The sequence below is a fragment of the Antechinus flavipes genome, chromosome 2 (genome assembly GCF_016432865.1).
Source record: "Antechinus flavipes isolate AdamAnt ecotype Samford, QLD, Australia chromosome 2, AdamAnt_v2, whole genome shotgun sequence".
In the NCBI taxonomy this organism is placed as follows: domain Eukaryota; kingdom Metazoa; phylum Chordata; class Mammalia; order Dasyuromorphia; family Dasyuridae; genus Antechinus; species Antechinus flavipes.
This window is the reverse complement of record NC_067399.1, coordinates 175,965,401-175,988,040: the sequence shown is the minus strand read 5'-3', so window position 1 is coordinate 175,988,040 and position 22,640 is coordinate 175,965,401. Positions and strand designations below refer to the sequence as shown.

General features: G+C 34.0%; 1 protein-coding gene across 1 annotated transcript; it reads right to left on the bottom strand.

Moving 5' to 3' along the window:
• Positions 1-24: 24 nt before the first annotated feature.
• TRMT6 (tRNA methyltransferase 6 non-catalytic subunit) lies at positions 25-22,539 on the bottom strand. The gene is made up of 11 exons (XM_051975955.1): positions 22,313-22,539; positions 12,427-12,554; positions 11,457-11,566; positions 10,026-10,117; positions 9,848-9,931; positions 9,547-9,671; positions 8,718-9,076; positions 7,864-7,949; positions 6,334-6,436; positions 6,087-6,173; positions 25-2,162 (listed from the first exon to the last, which is right to left on the bottom strand). The coding sequence occupies exons 1-11, from the start codon at positions 22,465-22,467 to the stop codon at positions 1,983-1,985; spliced, it is 1,509 nt and encodes a 502-aa protein (XP_051831915.1). The 5' UTR covers positions 22,468-22,539; the 3' UTR covers positions 25-1,982.
• Positions 22,540-22,640: the final 101 nt, after the last annotated feature.

Genomic DNA, 22,640 nt, shown 5'->3' with positions numbered 1-22,640 from the left:
GTTTCAAAGGAAACTAGGAAGACCTTTATGAAATGAAAAAAAGTGAAATAAGCAGAACCAGAATTTATTCGAGGATAACATCGTTGAGACTAAAAAAATCTGAAAGACTTCAGAACTATGACCAATGTGATGATAAACCATTAATCCAAAATACTAAAGAGGAAATATGCCACCCACCTCTTGCCAGAAAAATTAGATTTAAAATGAAAAAATGAGACAAACTTTTGCCCATGATCAATGTGGAATTATTTTGCTGGACTATAAACATTTTATTTTTCGTGCTTTTTTTATTGTTTAATTGGGAAAGCAGGGAGAGCAGTAGGAGAGAAAGATAATAAATGATTACAAAATAAGTAAATAAATAATTTTTAAGGGATAGTCATTGTGCACTACACAAGTTACTGTAATCTGACCCATCAGATTTATGAACCATGTCCGCGAGTTAACAATAATAATACATTCCAGTAGAATTAAGTTCTTTGAGGTCAGGAACTGTACTTGTTTTGTCTCTGTACCCTTATTACCTCACATAGGACAATTAATAAATACTTGCAATATTGGAATCTCTAGCCAGGCAAATGTCTTCTCTATCCTAGCCCATGTTTCACAATGTACTCAGATAGTGGCAATTAGAAAAACAAAGATTTACTTTAACATGAAGCTAAGTCTCAGTATGAAATGCATTGCTAGCCAAGATAAAAAAAGAACAAGATGTGTATTTGTTGATAACTATCATTTGCCATTATCAGAATACAAAGTATAGATCTAGCAGTTTAAATAGCATAAGCCTAATCAAGAATATCCCAACTTCTTTTTCTCATGAGAATTTCACAGTTAAGATAATACTAATAATAAATTATTAATATTTAAATAAATATTAATAACCATACTATATCAACAGCATATTCAAAAACTATAAAGACAGTCATCTGTCTTGGGCATAATCTGAAAATCAGTTGCAAATCAATAATGAAATCAGGGCCAATTTATTAAAAATTTAAAAAATCTAACTACCTAATTATGCTTAGACTCAGCAAACTGGCATTGTTACTATCACTGACTATATTAACTTATAGTCATGAAACAGAAAACTCTTTAAAATGTATTGGATTGAGGTGAGAAACTAGATGAGACTAGTTTTAGTTTTATAAATCATGTGAAAAAGTCTCATCATTTTATTGTCACATCTGAAGTATTTATGGCCCATTTGTCCTTTTATAAGAAAGATCCCTCGTGGAAAAAAAAAATACAAAAAAAATCCCTCTCAATTTTAATACTGAGAGAAAAGTTAGAGTAGTTTTATTGGAAATGAATAATGAAAGTCTTTTGAAAATTAACAAAAAACTAAATAATCCCACCACAACCCTTCTATATACCATGATAGACAATGATAAAACAAATATTTACAACTTCAAGTTGTCAAATATTAAAAATAATAAAAACCAATACAATCTTAAAATGTACATAATACCACTGGATATAAGAAATATTTGGTATGCAAATTATACAAAACCTCCCACACTGTTTAAACTTTTCTTCCATAAATTCTTTCAAATACACATTTATGTGTATATGAATAGTTTTCAATTGATTAAAACCAGTTGAGTTCTATATACAAAATGTGTTGAGATTATTTTTACTTTATCTGAATTTTTAAGACACTAATTGACACACAATTTTAAGACACACAAGTGAACTTGGTTAAGTCAAACTTAATTCCATGTCATGCCGAAAGGCTTTGGTTTTCCTGGCACTTTCATGCCATGATGGATCTAACACCTCTGTCCATAAAGTGGCTCAGAGGTCTTTTTTCTTCCTTCCCAACAACCAGCTATTAACTGGGAAAATCTTCTTTAAAATACATAAACACATCCAGGTTTCCAAGAATGGCTGTGTAAACATGCTCTTAGGGTACCAAGGAGCAACTGGTAATGGCATGTTAATATATGAATCGCTAATTCAAAGACTCCTTTTAAGTAAAATCAAGGTAGATCTTCAGATTCCTCAACTTTCCGCTTTTTAGCTATTGGCTCTTCATTCTTCTGTAATTCTACTGCACAGGACTCTGGTTTTTGTTTATCGTTGGCAACAGTGATGCCTGAGAGAAGATATCCCCCACCTCCACTCATCATCAGTTTGGGATGACTTCGATCTGGCAGAACCTAAGCAAAGAAAAGTGTTAAATTTTCTAAGTTGACACAAGGTAAATTAAGATTCAAATATAATTTTTAAAACATTGTATTAAATTAATTTTCTGGAATAATCTTATTCAAAAATCAAAAATCTTCTATTCCAGTTTCTTCTACATGAAATGAGAAGTAACAATTCTACAACACTTTAAGATTTACAAAGTATTTCCCTTCAATTTACTCTATAAGGCAAGGAGATAAAAACTATGGCCCAGGAAGTATTATTTTGTTTAGGATCACAGTGCTTTAATTACCTGTGTATAACCTGTATTGAATTGCTGGCCTTTTCAAAGGAGTCTATGACACAAAAAAAAGGTTCTAAAATTTGATAATTCTGAAGGTGCTTTACAAGTCTCCAAATGTGCTTTATGGTTTGTTTCAGTTATATCTGGAACTCTGTGACCCCATTTGCAATTCTCTTGGCAAAAATATTACTTTGACATTTCTTTCTTCAGCTCATTTTCAATGAAATGAGGCAGAGTTAAGTGACTTGTTCAGGGTTATACTGTTAGGTAGTATCTTAGGCCAGATATGAACTCAGGAAGATGAGTTCTACTGACTCCCAGACCAGGACTCTTATCCACTGTGGCACCTAGCTGCCCTCCAAATATGCTTACTACAAAGCAAATTCAAAACAAAAGGTGATCTATAAACTTCAAAGTACTATGTAAATGAATTATTATTGTCATTGCATGAGTTCAACATATTCATATTCTCATTAAGTACCTACTATGAACTGTGCAAGGTTTTAGGGATACAAAGACAAAATGAAACAGTATTTTCCTCATGAGAAACTTAAATTTCACTGGGCAAAGAGCATATGTCTAAATAAAAACAAAAACAAAAACAAAATCTGTGAAAATAGACAGACTACCATAGTATCTGAATTACTTGAATGTTAGATAATTTTAACATTCTGTGACAGCAATGGTTATTCTTTCATGTTTCTATGGATATTAGGCTAAAACATCTGATCCTAATCAGATGAAACCAGCCTAAGCTGATTTTCTCATCTTTAGTTAGTTCTGTTAGATGAATCCATACCACATGTTCTTTTTTGTTGTGTTTTTAAATACATTATTTGTAAGAACATAGAATACTACAAGGAAATGTATAAAAATTGTTGCTCTTAAGAGTATACATATGGCCATAAGAGATGTCACAGTGACCTGACATGGTGGGTAAAAAGTTTCAAAGATTATTTGAAATTAAAATGAAATAAAATCAGTCATACTAAAGAGCAAAGAAAAAGAGAATCAAAAATGAAAAACATGAAGAACTGATAAACCACTGCTACACAACAGTCCTGATTAATCCTCAGAAGGCAAATAAGGACTTTTATAAACTGACTCCTCCTAGAGTATTACAAAGGCTTCTTAAAATTGAAAATATAGTGGTAAGACTTTCTTTTGCCAACTGCTTTATTATTATTATTTTTTAACTAAAGCTTTTTCTTTTCAAAACATATGCATAGATAATTTTCAATATTCACTCTTGCAAAATCTTGTGCTCCAAAAAATTTTTTCCCTCCCTTCTCCCCATCCCCCCCAGACAACAAGTAATCCAATATATGTTAAACATGTACAATTTTCTATACATATTTCTATGATTATCATACAGCACAAGAAAAATCAAATCAAAAAAGAAAAAAAGAAAGGAAATAAAATGCAAACAACAATAAAAAAAATGAAAATACTATGTTGTGATCCACATTTAGTCCCCACAGTCCTCTCTCTGGGTGCTAACTGCTAACTTTTGCTATGAAGAAAAAGATAATTATTATGGATAAAACAATAAAAAAGACTTAAAAATTGATAAAAGATTTCTTTACCAATGCTACTTTTTTTATTTAAAGCTACACTAAATTACTTTCAAAAGCAGTTAAGTAAATGTGTACAATCTAACTCTAATCATCAGACATTACCCCAATGTTTCAAGGATGTTTTTTTTTTTCCTTAGTGAGACTAGAAATATATATTTTTAAATAGAATGATGAATTCTAACATGTTGATATGAGAAGTTAATGTTTCAGAATGATAGAATTCCTATTACTTTTTTATCTCTTTATATCATTCCATACATCACAAAAAGATTATTTATCAGAGGTAGAAATAAATATACTGCCATGGCATAGGAAGTTATCTAACTTAAACTCTACTGAGAACCTACTAATTACAATTAAGGATAGATGGGCTGTTTGTCAAAGGTACACAATATACAAAATGATTTAAAATGTTGTTTCATATTGAAGGATTTAAAAATGAATTAAAAAATCTCATTAATTCAATGCTAAATCATGTAAAAAATCAAGTGACATACTATATAATAAAGATGCTGAGCTTTTTTTAAGATGTAAGATTTATTGTACAAGTCAATAAACTTAATAAATTTACTTTGCTCCCACTTAATTGCACAGCACTGTATCAACTAGGAAGAGAAGAAAAAACTGTTCACAGGAGGTGGATCTGAGGAAACCTTTAGATCCATGTAAGATAGACCAGAGTGCAAAGAGAGAACAATGTAAAATAAGTCTGGACAGGGACTCTAGAGTAAAACTGAGAAGTGTTGAATGCCATACTGACAAGTTATGTTTTAATTTAATGGCAATAAAGAGTTCCAGGAGATGTTTGGGGAGGCATATCCCACAGGTAGACATGTGTTTTCAGAAGATTATTTGGCAGCTCTATGAAAGATGATTGTAAGAGCAAAGGAAGGGAGACATGGTCAGAAGCAGGGAAATCAGAGAGGGATACTGCAATAGTCTAGGTGATGATGTAAGTATGAAGCTGAATGGTAACTACATAACTGGAATGAAAAGGAATTATGTGATAGATACTATGAAATAGAATCAGAGGTCTACTATGTACAAGGTTTCTTGTAATAAAAGCAAGATTCAATTGTCTCAATTCTACCTAATCTCAGAGTATAGATTGTATACTAATACAAAGAAAAACAGTTAAATGTAATTTTAAATAAATTCAGGCAAGGTTTGGTGCACAGTCCCCAGAAAGTTACATAAAACCAAAATTTTCATATTTTTAAATATCTCTAAATTAATAACTAACTTATGAAGAATTTAATTCAGAAATTTGAATTACTGCACATTCTACAATACTTGATCAATGAAGAAGCACTTATTAAACACCTGATGTATGTCTAGGTTCTGGGGATAAAAAGAAAAATTAAATAGTTCTCATTTTTCAAGGACTATATGTTTTATATAGCAACATACATGTAAACAAATTTTCATACAAAAAATATACATATAAATACAGGATAAATTTGGGACAAGAAGGCACTACAGCTTGTATAATGACAGTCTTCATAAAGATGATGCTTGAACAGTTTTGAAGGAAAGAAGGGATTCTAAGAAGCAAAGGTAAGAAGAGAGCACACCAAGAACAGGGGACAGCTTGGACAAAAATGGGTAGGTATGAAATGGGAGTGTAATGTGTGAGGAATAGTAGGAAGGTGGTTTGGCTGGACTGTAGAACACAAGAAAGGAAGCCTTTCATCACAAGGTTGATAAGATTGATTGTGAAGGGTTTTTTAAAAACCAAATAAAAGCCATATTTCATCTTGAAGGCAAGAGAGAACTACTGGGATTTATTAGGTAGAAAACTGATGTAGTTTGGCCTGCACTTAAAAAAACCCTTTTGGCAGTACTGTATAAGTTAAATTGGAGTGGGAAATCTTGAAGCAGGGAGAATGGTAAGAAGGCTACTATGTGCAAGATAATAGTCCAAGTGAGAGATGACACCAGTTAGAACTAGGTAATAGTCACATGGATAAAGAAATCAGATATAAGAGAGATTTGGAGACAAAAGTGAAAATATTTATATATTTAGGACAATATGTATTTTCTTATTTCACATTGCAACTTATTTAAATACATACCTGATAATTTCTAAGCCAGGTTTCTGATAGCCTGAGATTAATAACTCCTCCTCTTTCTCTTAATTTTGTATAGCACTCTACCAGAGGCTGAAAGATAAAGAAAAAAATACAATTTAAGTAATATTTCCTGGACAGAAATTCAAGAACAGAAGTTAATAGGTTTTTGCATTATCCCAAATCTTCAGCATTCAATCTATTATTTACTTAGCCACACAGAAAAATCCATGTCAAATCAGTATAGCATTACCTCTTTATAATGACAGTAGATAACAAAAGGTCTTGAAGGAGCAACAAATTCCAGCAAAGAAAGAGCCAGGGGTGTTGGGTGGTATCGACTGGCTATAATTAAACTGAAAAAGGAAAAACAAATGAAGACAAAATATTTTTGTCAAGTAGAATACACTATTTTGATAAGACTTTAAAATTGTTACATGTATTCAATTATACAAATACACAAAAGAAATCATTTAAGTAGCTTTCTGGAAATTCAAACTAACAGAGTACTCCAGGGTTGTTATTGTTTTTTTTTTGTTGTTGTTGTTATTGTTGTTCAGTCATCTGAGTCACTTCCAACTCTTTGTGATCCCATTTGGAACAAGGATAGTGAAATTGTTTGTCATTGTCTTCTCCAGGTCATTTTACAGATGAGAAAACTGAAGCAAATAGGGTTAAGTGCTTTGTTCAGGGTCTCATGGTTAGCAAATGTCCGAGGTTGGACTTGAACCCAGTAAGATGAGTTTCCTGGTTCCAAGCCCAATACTCTTATCTGCTGTGCCACCCAACTGCCCTCAAGGTCTGCTACTTTCTCAATATTAAGGCTTAGTTCTCACTATTGGTAGTTGCTAAATCAACTAATCAATCACCATTTAAAATGGCCTTGAAGTTGACTAAATCTACTTACCCAAAATATATTGGAATCTGTGAAATTGTTACTAGCTTCTTTTTTGTCACCCTAGATTAGAGCACTGATGTACCCAATGAGAATAAACTTGATGTATCTGCTTTATTAATATAGTGAGAGGCAATATGTTGTGAGGCAGCGCTAGCCTTAGAACTAGCACCACCTGGGTTCAGATGCTGACTGTGCTTCAGAATAGCAGTGTCTCTGGACAAGTGATTTCCTTTCAAATCCTAAAAATTGCAGAGAAAGTTCCCATCTCTTTTGGCAAAGTCCATTTGGTAGTACAGGTTCTATCTATAGTACTATGGGGACAACTTTATAATTCCTTTTAAAATCTGTACTTGTATCTAGGCTGATTTCTTTTAAATTCAAAGTAATTTCCTTCAGTTTTTTAAAGATACTAATCTTTAATTCCTAGTGAAATTTCAGGATCATAGACCCAGAAGTGAAAGGGACCTCAAAGGGCATCTAAACCACACTTTTCATTTTACTGATGAGGATGAATGAAGTCTAAAGACTTTTAAGTGATATCTCAGGGTCTCAAAATAGTTAAGGGGTAAAGTTACAATTTGAACCAAAGTACTCTTTCCACAGTATCATTCTTTCTATTCAACCACTAAGATCTAAGTGGACTAGTCAAGGGAAAGAAAAACCAGAAGCTGGTAGAACCAGACTGCTAAATAATTAATCAAGAGCAGTTTAAATTTTCTTGCAGCCAAAGTAACTCCTTCAAAGCAACAAACTGGCAATAATGGTGATGAGCAAGTGGCAGGATAACCAGAATTAAAAAAAAAAAATTAAGCCATCTGTTTTGCTGGAGTGTGACTAATGTTAATAAGCTTTGTGCACTCGATGAGTAATATTACCCATACTCACCCATCTGCATTTCTTTCATTCAGGAGAGCAGCAGCTTCTATCTGTCTTTTCTTCTGTTGTTCTTGTTTTTTTTGGAATTCCTGAATCTTGAAAAATTAAGAAAAAAAATTTTTAACTCAATCAACTGCTGACCCAGACACTTAACAGGATCTCCAATTTGTTCTTTGCCAATTCAGGCAGTCCACAATAGTAAAAAGATGTAATTTAGGAAGCAGTTATAAAAATACTAAAATATAGCATGGGATATATCCTAATAACTTGTACAGTTATGTCAACAAACATCTATTAAGTACTTAATATGTGTCAGGAACTATACTAAAATACTAAAAAACTATACTAAAATACATGGGGCACACATCTAGGGTTAGAAAATATCAATTCGGACCCCTTCATTTTAATTACAAATCCAGACATTTGTACTGCTCTTTATAGTTTGAAAAGTGCCCTGCATACATTATCTCATTTGATCCTCACAATAATCCTGTGATGTAGGTTATTATATTCATTTTTAAAGATGAAGAAACTGGAACTTAAAGAGCTGATTTGCTCACTGCCACAAGGTTACTATCACTCTTTCTATTAACCCAAACTAATCCTCTATGAGGAAACTGAGGAACAGTGAAATGAAGTGAGCTGCTGAAGGTCCCATAAATAAAAAAAAAACAGAAGGGAAGATTCAAATCGAGGTCCTTTGATTCCAAATCTAAAGTGTGGGGGATTTTTCTCCAGTTATACCACAGAATGCTCTTAAATATCAAAAAAAAAAAGTTTTCTCCAATAATTGTGACATTTATGATTGCAATAAAGGTATAGGAGCATAAAAGAGAAACATCATGAGAAGACAGGATCCTTACATAGTCTTTTTTATTTCCTCTTTCTTTCTGCTCCTTATATTCTGCCTCTTGAGAAATAACTTCCATTGTTTCTTGTTGAGGATGGTTATTTTCTATAACTTCAATAATATTTTCTTCCATCTCCTTTGGAGAAGTCTGCAGGTCATCAAGAAGAACACCATTGTTTTCTTCTACTGAAATACTGTCTTTGGATTCTGAAGGCAAAGCTTTTGAAGAAAATGTTCCATTTAGCAGACTATTCACTTTGCCAAGGGGAAATTCATAAAGACTATTAAAGAAAGATTTTGGAAATCCAAAACAAGTTGTTGCTGCTCGAACAGGACCACCTCCAGGATACATCTGGATGATTGATCCAAAACCTGAAAATAAAGAAGATACATCTTTAATATATGAAGATGAAATAATCCATTGAAAGTTAGTTCCAGCATAAAATATCCTGGGAAAAACAATCTGCAAATCTTCTCCTAAGTTCATATGAAACAAAGAAATTTTACTGAATAATCTCAATTTGAAAACATGATAAGCTTAGTTGGTCTCAGCATGGAAAAGATGCTTACTCCATAGTTCCTCCCAAGGAGTTTTTAAGAATCTGTTTTCCTAGAGAGCTTTAAATAGGCCAAATCTGAAATTTGTATCATCTTAAGTCACCTTGCCTCAGAGAGGGAGAGAACACAGTGGCTACTTTCTGATTCTAAGCAAGAATTCAAAACATTCCCAAAATATTTTGAAATTAAGGCAGCATATGGTGCTCAGACCTGCTGTCAAAACAATTCAACATGTTTAATCTTAAATACAAGTGTGAACTGCTTAAAATCTGGAACTTTCTTACCCCCCATCCGCTCCATTACAGCACCCAGCACCAAGCCTGCACAAGTTTCCATGACAATCATTTTGTTGCCAGCATGGATATTTCCCAAAGTCAACATCTGGGCCAGTGTATCATATCGCATGTAGCTAAGGAGGAAAAAAATGATCCCATCACTGTTACTTACATTTCAAAAAATATTTAAGAACTTAGAACTCATGAAGTGGTATTTTGTATTCCCAAGTTTATTCAAAATCATGATTTTATTACAATAAACTACTTCCTGTTCCCCAAGTCTTCCATTTTTAAAGGAAATATGGCTTACTTAATTTTTCCTGGTTCTCTTGCATAATACATAATTGAAAGAATACGGGTTGATGGCTTCACAACAGTAATGACTGCTTCATATCTAAAGATAAAACACACAAAAAACTCCTTTTGTAGAGAATAATTGTTTTGAACTTATCTTATTTCTATTTGCAACTTACTAATACAATTCTTACTTTTTCTTCTTCTTCTTTATATATTTATCTTGGGCGAATTCAGTCTTATCTCGGAATGTTGTACTATTTTCAATTAACTGCTGAACAATTTCCTATAAGAAAAGTAATAGTTATTCCACATTGCACACCAAATAGTTAAACTTATTAGACAAAGGAAAAAGGGTTTTAGTACATTTACAAAGGTCTAATCCTGGATCCTCTCGCCTCATAAAAACCAAAGTATTAATTCAATTTGACTCAACAAACATTAAGCAACAACAATGTACAAAACACTCTGCTGGATGCCAGAAATAGAAACATGAAAACTATACCATACAAAAACCTCATGAAGCTGGAAAAATTACATGTATACAGAGATAAGTAAATAGAAAATGATTTAAGGGAAGAGAAAACATTAATAAGTGGCAAGAAAGATAAGGATGCCAGGGAAGGCTTCATGGAGGAGGCAATATCTGAACTGATTCTCTATGAAGCAGAGATGAGAGATGAAAAAGGGAGTGCAATCCAAGCCAGGAAAGTCTATACATATGCACAGATGTGGAAGCTGGAAAATTCAGTTTGAAACATAAATGTAATGAAGAGGAATAATGGGAAATATGGATGGAAAGTTATTTTGGAAATAGATTAAGGAAAGTTCTCAATCGACAGACTTTTGTTTTATTCTAAGGAAAAAGGGAATTACTGACAGCTTTTGAGCAAAGGAGCAATATGATCAGATTTGTGCCTTAGAAAGAATAAAGTAGAATGAAGAAAAACAATTTAGAACCTACTAAAATAGTGCAGATGAATGAATAAAAGGGAATGGATATGAGGGATATTGCAAAAGAAAAGACAAGACTTGGCAGCTAAATACAGAAGAGGAGTGAAGGAAAAATAAAAATCAAAGATGATCATGAGATTATGAATTTGGGTAACTGGAAGGGAAGTGATGCCATGAATTTGGCAAAATTTGGGAAAATTTGGAAGAAGGATGGATTTGAAAAGGAAGACTATGAGTTCTCTTTGAGCCATGTTGAATCTGAAATGCTAATGGGATGACAAGTGGAAATGAACAAGCAGCTGACAAGTGATTGAAATTCGGGGGAGAGCTATGTATATTTGGGTATCATCTATGTAAAGATGACAATTTAATTCATGGAAGAAGATTAGGTTATTAAGGGGAAAAGAAATGAGAGAATGAGAAGAAAGAAGGCCAAGGATAGATTCATGCTAAGGAATGTGGGGGTCAATAATAATGAAACAAACATTTAAGTTTCCCACAGGAGAAAAGAGCTTTCTCTGATACTTTTAATTGAAGGCCATTCTTGACATGTTTATTAAGAGAAGAGGTAATAACAATAACAGTGTTTATGCGTCACCTAAAGTTGTGTGCCTTAATTCACTAAACACCAAGCAAATCCCTAAGTATATCTGGGCAAACTCTCATATTACCTCTCCTTTAATGCCCTTGTCCTTCAAAGCTTTTATGTCATCTTGAGTAAGTTTCTGAGACTTTCCATCATCAACTATATTTCGATTATCAATACCAGCTTCTTTAGTTTCTAAAGGAAAGAGATTGATTCATTATATTCTTGTCCTAAAGTAACATTATAAACTTTTAATTCATAGGACAAATTTTTCATGTTTAAGGTTGCTTTTAAAAAACTTGACCTATGATTTCATCAGGACAGGTGAAGAATTTCCTCACCGATGCAGATAAGCACCTCCTCTACAACTGTAGTCTCTGAGAGTTGCCTGGACCATTGAGTGGCTAAGTGATTTGCCAAGTATCACATAACCTGGATGTGTCGAAGACGAGATGAGAAGTCAGAACTCCTGACTATGTGAGGCCATTTCTCTGTGCTCTATAACACAATGCCTCTAAAATTAATGCTAATGAGGTTAAGTAATAATACATAAAAAGCTAGTTTTAAAACACTGATAAAAGTTACTTATTTCTTCTCTCCAAATTAAAACAATAATAATAAAAAATGGATTAGATCTTAAAAATAATTTAGGTCTTCTTGGCACAAGGTTAAGTCTCCTATACATTCCATTAATTTATCAGATCAAACTGCCTCATGTTATAGGTGAAATTGGGATAGAATAAGTGAGTGAGTGAGTGTGTGTGTGTGTGTGTGTGTGTGTGTGTGAGAGAGAGACGTTATTTATCATGTTATTTATCCAAGATTATATAGCTAATTAGTGGAAAGGTTGAGACTAGAACCTAAATTTGCCACCTAATTCAGCATTATTATATTATGTTGGTACTACAATACCAAACTAATTTGGAATTTCTTAAAATAGAATTTTAGAAGCAAAGTAAAGATAAATGTAGGTGGTAGATTCTTCAAAAACCTCTACTTTGTGAGGTCTTTTTGATTAAGAAACTATTTTTCCATACTTGAAAAACAAGACATACCTGAAGTGATCTCTTCCATCATTTTCTTGGGTTGAAGGTTCCCTCCACTAGATACTTCAAATGTAGTTCCATAACTATGTCCAATGACATTATCCAAAAAAAACCACTGTTTCTCAAAAGTGACTTTTCTGAAAGAGATTAAAAAGAAGATAGTTATTAGTCAAATAAGCTAGTTGTAATATCATAAACCTAGGGTAGAAGAGAGCTAGGAAACTACTTAGTCCAACTCCTTCACTTTACAGATGAGGAAATTGAGGCCTACAGAGATTTAGCAATTTGTTAAAGGTCGAACAAGTAGTAAATATCAGAGGTGGGATATTTATGTAGGTCTTCAGATTCCAGACCAAATGTTCTTTTCATTATATCTCTACAAAATGTGAAAAAAGACAATTCTAAACAAGTTTACAATTCTTTTTTATTCAATTGGTTCCTATGAAGAAAAAAACCTACAAAACCATCCCTGACTACAATGGGCAATCAGGGGCCCAAAAACCTGAGTTTTTTTGAATAGGGAAAAGAAGAAATTGAAACAACAAAGCAACAACAAAGAATAAGCAAACAATATTACTATATTATATAAAAGCATTAGGCCTTTGTAAAATTAAACAATGCAAGAGCAGAAAAACAGAGTTGGGGTTGGAGGAGGAAATAATACAATTTCTATTCATTTAAAATAACATTTGTTCTTCTGGAATCACAGGAGTAGAAAGGACTTTATAAATTATATAGTTATAGATAGACATATAGTTAGATTTTAATCTTCCCTTCTCCTCAGGCAAGTAACTGTCTACATCATCTAATACATATGTATTTACAAGTATCATTGCTACTATATAAATATCAGAAATGAATCCAACAATGAGTTGCTGGCAACTTTATGGAAAAATTTGGAAGTCTTCACATAATGTAAGTTTTTTTCACCGCAAATCAGAGACAAATGTAAAGTTCTTATAATAATGTTGTAAGATGAAGCAGCTAGGACAGCTAGGGATGGGATATAAATTCTTTGAATGTTTCATTTTTATCTTTATTTCCTTACTACTTAGCACAGTCCCTGGCATACAGCAGACATTTAAAAAATTCTTGGTGATTAAATAATTTTTTAGTTTGAAGAGAAGACTTCATTTAAACTCCTAAGGATAAAATTTTTTTATGGTTTTGCCTTCCTTCCCAGTATTTAATATAGGGCTAGCCAATAATAATAAGTTATTGACTGTCTGAATAAAGAGACATAGGCTTAATAGGCATTTCATTTCACTACAGTTTGCAGAAATTATAGTAGGGTGTGTGTGTGTGTGTGTATGTGTGTGTGTGTGTGTGTGTGTGTGTGTGTGTGTGTGTGTGTTTTAACAAAATGAAGATTTGTGTCAACCCTGCAACAAGTCTATTAGCACTATTTTTCAATATATGTGGTTTAGCATGTCTCTGTGTTACACTGGCAAACCTCACAATATTCAAACTTTTTCAACATTTTATCTGTTAAGATGATCTGTGATATGTGATGTTACTATTCTAATTGTTTCCATGAAACACACTTATATAAAGCAATAAATTTAACAAAAAATATCGTTTGTGTTTGGACTGCTCCACTAACCTGGCCATTCTCCCATCTCTCTCCTAATACATACCTACTCCCAGAGACACAATAATATTAGAGACTATGACATGAACTTATTTGATAAAGCAGCAGTGAGATGTGAAAGAACTAACTTTAAAGTTGAAAGTTCTATAATAGATAAAATGCTATTAAGTAACATCACATGCTATAGAGAAATCTTTCATGAAAGGAAGAATTAATCGATGTGGCAAACTTCATCACTGTGTTATCTGATGAAATTACCACAGCTTACACTACTAGAACTAGTCAGCAACCATTAACATTGAGGCAAGATTTACCAACAAAAAAGATTGACTCACTGAAGGCTCAGATGACAGCATTTTTTTTAAAGCAATAAAGCATTTTAAAAATCAAAGTGTGTGCATTGTTATTTAGACTATTACTACTATACACTTAACAGACTAAAGTACAGTGTAAACATAACTCTTAATATGCAGTGGGAAACAAAATAATTTGTGATGTGCTTTATTGCAATATTCTCTATATTGTGGTATCTGGAATTGAAGCCACAATATTTCTGGGTATAGCTATATAGATAAAAAGCTGAAAGAAATCTTAGTGGTCATTTATTCCAATCCTCTTCTTTTACAGACAAGAAAACTGAGACAAAAGGAGATGTATAGAATAGCTAGCATTTATCTAATATTTTAAGGTTTGAAAAGCATTTAAAAATATTTCATTTTATTCTGATTAACACTAACAACAGGTAGATGATTAATATAGTTATTTCCAATTTACAGATAAGGAAACAGAGTAAATGACTTGCCCAAGTAGCCAGTAAATATCTGAAGCTAGATTTGAATTTGGGTCTTCCAATTCAATGTTTAACATTTTGATCTGCTGTGCCACTTAGAAATAACTTACAATTATATAATGCTAAAGTTTACAGTGCTTTTCATAGACATTATCTCAGTTGAGTCTCACAACAATCTAGGGAGGCAGGTGCCATTTTAATTTTATAGATTAAGAAACTGAATAGACATTATAGATACATCTATCTATCACAAAGATAGAATGTCTTCTCACCTACTAATGTAGCACTCTTTTTGATTTATCATGCTGCCCTTATATTTACCAACAGATGCCTATAAAAAAGATCCATTTTTTTTAATATTTGATATTTCATATACTGAATTAAAATGAATAAACTGGCTTCAAAAAAATCTTAGATCATGAATATATTTAATATTTTAAGTCTGAGCAGTTCAATGTAATTCATTCATTCATTCATTCATCTTTAAATACATTTTTTAGGTAGCAAGAAGACTTGTGCTTATTTAGCACAGTGATCAGCACATAGAAGAATAAGTTTTAATTAACTAAATGATTCAGAGGTAATGTGAAGTGAGAACATTATGGTTTCTTATCATTATGGGGAAACTGGGATAAATATGCTGTGTGTGTGATTCTTTCAAAATAGTTACTATAATTTTAATGCTTGTTTTTTGACTTCCAGTCCAATATCGTGATCCGATGTTTCTCAAGACAATTCAGGCTTCTCAAAAGATAGGTCAACAGCATCTGGTTAAGCAGAACTTCCTTTATCTATATTCCTCTTTTGTAACAAATAATTGATTCTAAATAATATTAATATTTGTATATTTCCCATTACCCCATTCCCAGTTTTCTTAGTCAACCCCTTCCTTTTGGAGATGAATGATTTTAAGTCTCAGCAAAATCTAAGTTTTGAATTCTTTGAGAGTTCAGGGAGTAAACTTAAGGACCAGTGACTTAAATCTTCTGTGTTTAATTGATTATAAGAAAAACAACTGAGAATCAATTACTACTTGCTTTGTTTTTTTTGTTGTTGTTGTTGTTGCAAATTATGGATACTGTTTTTTTAATAGACAATAATACACAGAAAACAAAATGCGGAGTTTTTTTCCTTTTCTTATTGAAGAGAACAAAAATTAGGAACAAGGTAATAAGATGTAAGAAACAATGTTACAGGTTTAAATTCATTCTACAGATCTGAAAACAATGTTAGTTTAATCCACAAAGTCTAAGAAGGTTAAGTGCTCTCTTCAAGTACTCTATTATATTTATATCATGTGTAATATTAGTAATATTAAATGTTTTGTTTATAAGGAAGAGATCAGACTTTCCTGCTCAAATCAGAATAAGGTTGAACAAGAAACAAAGGGAGAAAGAATAGTTTTTATTTTGGTGGCAAATTACCAAGTCCTCCTAACACCAGCGCTGGTACTCTATCCACTGAGTTACCTAACTGCCCTGAAAATAGTTAGATTTAGAACACAAAATTTTGCAGACTTCTAGATCTATGAATATTAAGGATCTTCATATTTGGAAAAATAAAATACTATTCTTTTTTTTTTAAAGATGAAAATATGGGGCAGCTAGGTGGCTCATTTTGAATTGGAAAGGCCCTCAAAAGCCATTTAGTACAACCCATCCCTGAAACTAATGTCTTTCATAACATTTTGAAGAAATAATTGTTCAACCATTAAAATAATGATAATTAACTTGATATAGTAAAGTTTACAAAGCACTTTACAAATATTTATCCACTCAATACAGAGGCTTGGAGAGACTTACACGAACTGATGCTAAGGAAAATGAGCAGAACCAGGAGATCATTATATACCTCAACAATGCTACTGTATTCTATGTACTGTATTCTGTATTCTGGTGGAAGTGGATTTCTTTGACAAAGAGATCTAACTCAGTTTCAATTGATCAATGATGGACAGAAGCAGCTACACCCAAAGAAAGAACACTGGGAAATGAATGTAAACTGTTTGCATTTTTGTCTTTATTCCTGGGTTATTTATACCTTCTGAATCCAATTCTCCTTGTGCAACAAGAGAACTGTTTGGTTCTGCACACAGATATTGTATCTATACTGTGACATATTTAACATGTATAGGACTGCTTGCCATCTGGGGGAGGGGGTGGAGGGAGGGAGAGGAAAAATTGGAACAGAAGTAAGTGCAAGGGATAATGTTGTAAAAAATTACCCTGGCATGGGTTCTGTCAATAAAAAGTTATTTTAAAAAATATACTTATCCACACAGCAATTCTGGTTCTATTATTATTCTCATTTTACAGTTGAGGAAACTGAGGCAAACAAAAGTTAAGGGTCACAGATCCAAAGTCTTTACAGCTCTAAGTATCTGGAATAGATGAATTCATATCTTCCTAAGTCTGATACTGTACTACTCTACTGCCTAATTCTTATTTTTTTTCCCCTTTAATTGCCATCTGGTTGTTGGGAAATTTTTCCTTATGGCAAGTCTAAATCTAACTATTTTCTTTTTTTTTTGGCTGAGGCAATTGGGGTTAACTGACTTGCCCAAGGTCACAGAACTAGGAAGTGTCTTGAGACCAGATTTGAACTCAGGTCCTCCTGACTTCAGGGCTGATTCTCTGCCAACTTGATTCCCATCTTTCTTCTATAAGTACTACTCTTTCTTCTCTGGGATTTCTCAGGGCTCAGATTATTTATTTAGGGAGAAAAAGCATTTTTCCCATCTCCCTGTTGCACGCAAAAAACACAGCCTATCTTTACATTTTAGATGGCTCTAACAAGAAACAGTGACTTAAAATTACAAATGAGGAAGTTACAAAATGACAATGTTTTAAAAGCCAATGATAATGAATATCTTTGTTCTTATTAATTTCTTCTTGGGTTTTATCTCTATGAGTTGTCTTCACTTAAAAATTTTAACACTTCTTTTATACTATGGATAGGTACTTCTCCTTCATTTACTTCCTTCTACTGATCAGGAACCAAAAGAAAGCTTTCTTTTTGGAATTCCCAACTAAGATGATTCAATATTTAATAACAGCCTATTGGCCATACCTTGATACAACTATAGATTCATTTACATTTTAAAGAAATTCACAGGTAACTTGGCTGTATCGTAATATTAAAAGTCTCTAGTTTTCTGACATCAAAGATCAAATTTTTAAATTTACTAATATGTGCAAGACACCTTACTAGGCACTGTAGAAGATAAATTCTGGCCCTTAAAAGGCATACAATTAACCTGGGAAGGCAAGTCAAATATGGAATAACAGGGGATTAAAAAAAAAAAACAAACATTTTTTTTTGCACAGTATATGTGATTTTTTGGTTCAGAAGTTACTACTGATGCAGGAGGGATAAGGTTCCATAAATCACCATCAAGTATACATTATTACCCTTAATTCATGCATTTTCTGAAAATCCACTGTATATGGAATGTGAAGTTAGTTTGGAGGGCAAGGAGAGAAAAGGCTAGAATAAGATTCCTGACCTCATATAGCTTATGTTTTAGCAAAAAATATATGTAAACTAATGAATTAGAAAGGTATAAAAGCATGGGCTCTAGCAGGTCAAAGACTGAAGGGAATCTTTGGAGAGAGAAGGTAGGAAGGGAAACATGCAAAATATAAAGAAAAATAATAATACTCTGGGCAAACAGAATTACAATAAGATTCCTTAAAAATTGACTGATTTCTTACTTGTCCAAACAATTCTCATTCTCATTATTATCCTCATCCCACACCCTACATATAGGTATATCCCAAAGCTTATATGCTCCTTTTTCACTGTGATCTCATTAATTTTCACAGGATCATTTTATTACCTTCATGCAGATGACAACTCAGCCCTATTTTCTCTTATGAATTCTAATACTGTATACCAACTATTTACTGGAAATTCCAACTGGTTGTCTCATCAACATCTCAAATCTAACATGTCCAAAGCAAAATACTCTCATTTCTCCTATAAACTGTCCCTTTCCAATCTCAAATATTTGAATGGTTCTGTAATCTCTTCAATTTGGAAAGTCCCATCAATAAGCAAAATGCTTATTCTGTACAACTCTTGAACCAAGTATAATTTTCCCATGGACCAGGCCATCTTGTCTTCCTTTCATATACTTCCTTGAATATATCTTTTATTCCTGTACTTCAAATTCTCTATCATTTATATGCTGATGTCTGTTCAAAACTACTATGAATCTCTCCATTGTCCTCTGTGTGAACTATTTCTAATTCCACTGAGGTAGTTGTTTTCAAAGTCATGCTGCCATATATTTAATACTGGTATAATATTACTATCAATAAGAGAAGTCTGCATTTTCATGAGAAGCTTGGGGTCACTAAAGGAGCCTCACAATTTTCAGAAGGTGATCCAGTCCTCTCTCCTTCTCTGATCACATAGGCTTGACCTCTATTCAAAAAAGCTTCAATGGCTCCCACTTCTGCTCCTCATTATCTGTGTGGTCTTGGGAATGTTGTTCTTTATTTGTATAATGAAGAAATTAAACTAGATAAAGGAGTAACTTTTTTTTATCGTTAATGCCTTTTGCAATCTAACCCCTGAACTAAATAAAAGGTCTCTATCCATTCCAATTCATCTTCCATTCAAATACTAAAGTGATTTTCCAAAAGTAGAAGTCTGACTACATTACCTCACTACAATAAACTTCAGAAGCTCCCTTTCACCTCCAGGATCAAATATAAAGTCCTCTATTTGGTGTTCAAAAACACACCAGTCCTAAAGTCAAGAGGACCTGAATTCAAATCCGACCTCAGACACTTAATATTTCCTAGCTGTATGACCCCAATTGCCTTAGCAAAAAAAAAAAAAAAAAGTGTTCATAATCTAGCACTTCCTCCTCCCCCCCTTCTAATCTTATGACACTGTCCTCATATATGCTTAGATCCATTGACATCGACCTTCTAGCTGCTCCTCAAACTAGATATTCTATCACCTTGGCTCTAGGCATATTCACAGGCTGTACCCCAGGCTAGGAATGCTCCTACTCCTCATTTCCACTTCCTGGCTTTTTTCATGTTCAAGCTAAAATTCCATCTTTTGTAGGAAAACTTTCTCAATCCCTTCTAATTTATTGTCTTCCCTCTGTTGAACACTTCTTTGTACCTAGGTGTTTACTTGTTGTCTACCCCTTTTAGATTGTGAGATCTTTCAAGGCAGAAATTGTCTTTTACCTTTCTTTATATCTCTTATATAGGCAGGGTGGACACTTAATGCTTACTGACTGATTAGATGGAATCCTTTTCAGTTTAAATCTATGATCTAATAAGCTCTACTGTCTCTAGGATAAAACATATACTCCTCTGTTTGGCATTTAAAGCCCTTCACAATCTGTCTCCTAACCTGCCCTTCCAAGCTTGTTACTCCTCCTCTAGCACTCTGTTCCAAGCAAATTGAACTACTTGGTGTTTCCCATACATGATAGTGCATCTCTTATCTCTGTGCCTTTTGTACAGGCTCTCTTACTATGCCTGGGATTTTCTTTCTCCTCACCTTTGCCTTAGAACCCCCTAGATTCCTTCCAGGCTCAGCTCAAATGGGTCTGTCCATAAGAGGCCTTTCTGGATGTCCTAAGATGTTAGTACCACTATCCTAAGTTACTTTGTATTTAGCATTTACTTGGCTATGCACATGTTGTTTCCGCATCCTCTCCCATCCCACTTCTGAAGTTGAATATAAGCTCCTTGGAGTAGGGACAATTATTCCATTTTTATCTTTGAATCCCAAGTGCCTAGTAAAGTGCCTGAGACAAGGCAGATGCTTAATAAACATTTGCTGAATTAAACTTATCTCAGGTGCCATTTCCTCCATGAAGTTTGGAGTTCAGAAGAAAGACAAGAGTATTTCTCTTACTGGAGGATTTAAATCAGAAATTAAATGATAATCTGCAATGGTTGTAGAAATTATTCTTGGTCAGGTGCCAGCTGGACATGTTGGTTTCTCATACCCCTCTCACATCTCAGGACTGCCCATGGGAGTCTTCTACAAAGAAGTTATATTTGAAGCTGAAGAAATAAATGAAATTGCCTAAGTAGAAAGTGTAGAGAGAGAAGTTGACCAGAGGAACATCCACCTTAAGGGACAAGGAAGAGGATGAAGAGGCAGCAAGGTAGATGGTAATACCTGAAACGAAAAGGAAGATTCAAAGATTCAAAGACTCTCAGAATTCAAAAGGACATTAAAAACTATCTAAGATTACCCATAAAGGAACAAGAATCTCCTTTATGATATATTTATATATAAACAGTCACTCAATCTTTGATTGAAATCCTTCAATGAGAAGCACCTTATCTCTACAGGTAGACCATTTTACTTTTGCATAGCTTGATTATTAAGATGTTTCTATTTACATTTAGCCTAAATTTAAATTTGCCTCTCTACAACTTTTTATCCCTTCTCCTTAAAAATAATCTGGTCCAATCTCCTCACTTCATATATAAGAAAACTTTGAGGTTAAGAGAAGAAAAATGACTTGTCCATATTCACAAATAGAGGCGAAATTTCAATATAGGTTCTCTGACTCCAAAGTAATTGTTCTATTACACTATGCAACTTGAAAGCCCATTTGATAAATGATAGATTCACGGTGGATCCAGCCAACAAAGTTGTGTGACTTTCCAATGTAGCTCTCGGGCACCAAAAAGACAAGTGGTAGAGATATAACTCAGAGCTGAAGTTTGACCAGATACGAGTGGCAGTAGATCAAGAGGGCAAGTGACTCCAGAGTAGAAAACAGTGACTGACTGAGAAGAAAGTGAATAAATGAATTAAAAAGAATATTTTAAGGCATTTTGAGTGCCAAGCCCTAGGAGCACTGAGAGGGTGTGGATTGCAAGTCAAAATAAGATTGAAATATAGGTGTAGGAGTGAAGCAGAGGGACTGATGGCAGAAGCCTATATCATTAAAGGAATTTCTGGATTCTAGATCATCTGAATGGAATACTTATAGATGATAGGGAAAAGAAAGGTATGAATCCTCATTGCAGCTGAGATGCAGTGAAGATACAGGTCGCTTAAGTAGAGGAGAGTGATGAAGTGGCAGGGCAAAATTTTTGAGAAGGATATCAACATGTAAACTGCAGTCCCCAAGTATAAGATCAGGGTTGAGACACAGAGAAAGACTGAGAACTAGGGAGATCGCTCCTGGAGAAATGGAGATGTCCCAGTGGCTGGGAGAGAATGACATCACTTTCTCCCTTCCCAGCCCACCATTTGGGTAGGTCCCACAGCTACACGGCGTGCACCTCCAAGACAGCAGGACTGCTGAGTGATGGCGGCAGAGAGAGGATGGGCAAAGGCCACATGCCTGCTTCTCCCCCTGGCCCGTGTGTGAAGTGCATAAGTAAAGGTGTTCTTGTCTTACATAGGGTGGCCAAGGAGGAGGCGGTAGCTGGGCCTTCAGGAGGCAGACCCCGAAAGGAAGATACCGAAGGGGTTCTCTTCCTCCTCCTCCTTAGTCCAGGGGCACTTTTACTCACTTTCTTCGCTGCACCTGCACGGCTTTGAACACGTCCTCTCTCTTCAATACTACAAAATCCCCATCCCTAATAAGGTGGTCCTGTTGGCGAGGTTGCTCCGCGTTGTTTTCCATGGTGCCTCCTCCAGTCTGCCCCTCTCCTTTCGTACCTTCCATCAGCCTTTAGGAATCCCGAAGAACAGACACAACCGCGCCGCCAGTTCTCCAAGACAAGCCCAGAGCACGCCGCTTCCGCTTTCCGGCATGGGTGGCTCAGCCGCCTTCCAACTTCCGTCTGACTGTGCCTCCGATTGGCTCCAATTTGTTCTATTCCCTCCCTTTCCTTTTCT